Below are 1,597 nucleotides of genomic sequence, written 5' to 3' on the forward strand. Positions count from 1 at the left end.
GAATTTGAACTTAAATATTTTGATTAAATTTAATCCATCATTTTAACATGTATGTCACATTTCAATTTGTTTTTCTCCATAATTTGTTTTTAGCTCCTATTGAGTACCTGTGTAATAAGAAGTTAATGCACCAGTCCCTCCAGGCCCAATCCTTTTTATTAAGCTTACTGGGAGATGCCAGAAGTATTTTTTTTTTTTTTTTAATTCCCAGAGGTCTACATGTCTGAGGAAAACAGAAGTAGGTACATGTAGACAAAGTGGAGGTCAAAGTAGAGCATTCTTGTTCTTATCTTTTAGGGAATTGAGTACCTGGTTCTGGTAAGTTTAAGGAGCAAAAAAAAGAACTTCAAGTTTTATCCAAAAGTATGACTGCTTTGTGTTCATGTGGTTTCAGATTTGGCTAAAGAGCTCACACTTCCACCCATGTCTGTCTTTAACAACTCTGAGGTTTTTCTTCTGATTGGTATCCCAGGACTGGACCATGTCCACACATGGATCTCCATCCCAATCTGCCTCATGTATATAGCTGCTATCCTAGGCAACTGCACCATTCTCTTTATCATAAAGACAGAGCCCTCACTTCATGAGCCCATGTATTATTTCCTTGCCATGTTGGCTGTTTCTGATATGGGCTTGTCCCTCTCTTCCCTTCCTACCATGCTGAGGATCTTCTTATTCAGTGTCATGAGAATTTCACCCAATGCCTGCTTTGCTCAAGAATTCTTTATTCATGGATTTACTGTCATGGAATCCTCTGTGCTTCTAGTTATGTCTTTGGACCGCTTTCTTGCTATTCACAACCCTCTAAGATATAGTTCTATTCTTACTAGCAGCAGAGTTGTTAAGATTGGAGTAATATTAGCTACTAGGAGCATTATTTTAGTACTTCCATTCCCCTTCACTCTCCGGAGATTAAAATATTGTCAAAAGAATCTTCTTTCTCACTCATACTGCCTTCATCAGGATATCATGAAGCTGGCCTGCTCTGACAACAAGATCAATTTCATCTATGGCTTCTTTGTTGCTCTCTGTACTATGCTGGACTTCACATTGATTGCTGTGTCTTATGTGTTGATCTTGAAGACTATACTCAGCATTGCATCTCTGGCAGAGAGACTGAAGGCCCTAAATACCTGTGTCTCCCACATCTGTGCTGTGCTCATCTTCTATGTGCCTATCATCACTCTCTCTGCCATACACCGCTTTACCAAGCACAAAAGCCCCTTACTTGTCATCCTTATTGCAGATACATTCTTATTGGTGCCACCCCTGATGAACCCCATTGTATACTGTGTAAAGACTAGACAAATTCGGGAGAAGGTTTTGGGGAAGTTACTTAACATATATGTGAGATAAGAATTCGAATATGTAAGTAACAAATAATCAACAGTAAGTACTTAATGGTACCTGCTATGTGTTCAATGGGATTGGAGTCCTTCTGTACTATGTAGTGCAGAATTTACAATAAAGTTGGGAATGCAACTTCTATCCTGTTTAGGACAGAAAAAGATAATTGGGAGATAAAAGAAATGATTCATAGAGGATAAATTATCATTGTAAGAAAAGTTGAAATAAAACTCTTGTGTGATGGGGCAGT

General features: G+C 38.4%; 1 protein-coding gene across 1 annotated transcript; it reads left to right on the forward strand.

Annotated features, from left to right (window-relative positions):
* Positions 1-423: 423 nt before the first annotated feature.
* Or51a7 (olfactory receptor family 51 subfamily A member 7) lies at positions 424-1,356 on the forward strand. Its single transcript, XM_020187797.2, has one exon. The coding sequence runs from the start codon at positions 424-426 to the stop codon at positions 1,354-1,356; it is 933 nt and encodes a 310-aa protein (XP_020043386.2).
* Positions 1,357-1,597: the final 241 nt, after the last annotated feature.

This window comes from Castor canadensis, chromosome 1 (assembly GCF_047511655.1).
Source record: "Castor canadensis chromosome 1, mCasCan1.hap1v2, whole genome shotgun sequence".
NCBI lineage: Eukaryota > Metazoa > Chordata > Mammalia > Rodentia > Castoridae > Castor > Castor canadensis.

Coding starts and splice junctions, on each gene's coding strand:
- Or51a7 (XM_020187797.2), top strand. CDS start 424: ATGTCTGTCTTTAACAACTCTGAGGTTTTTCTTCTGATTGGTATCCCA.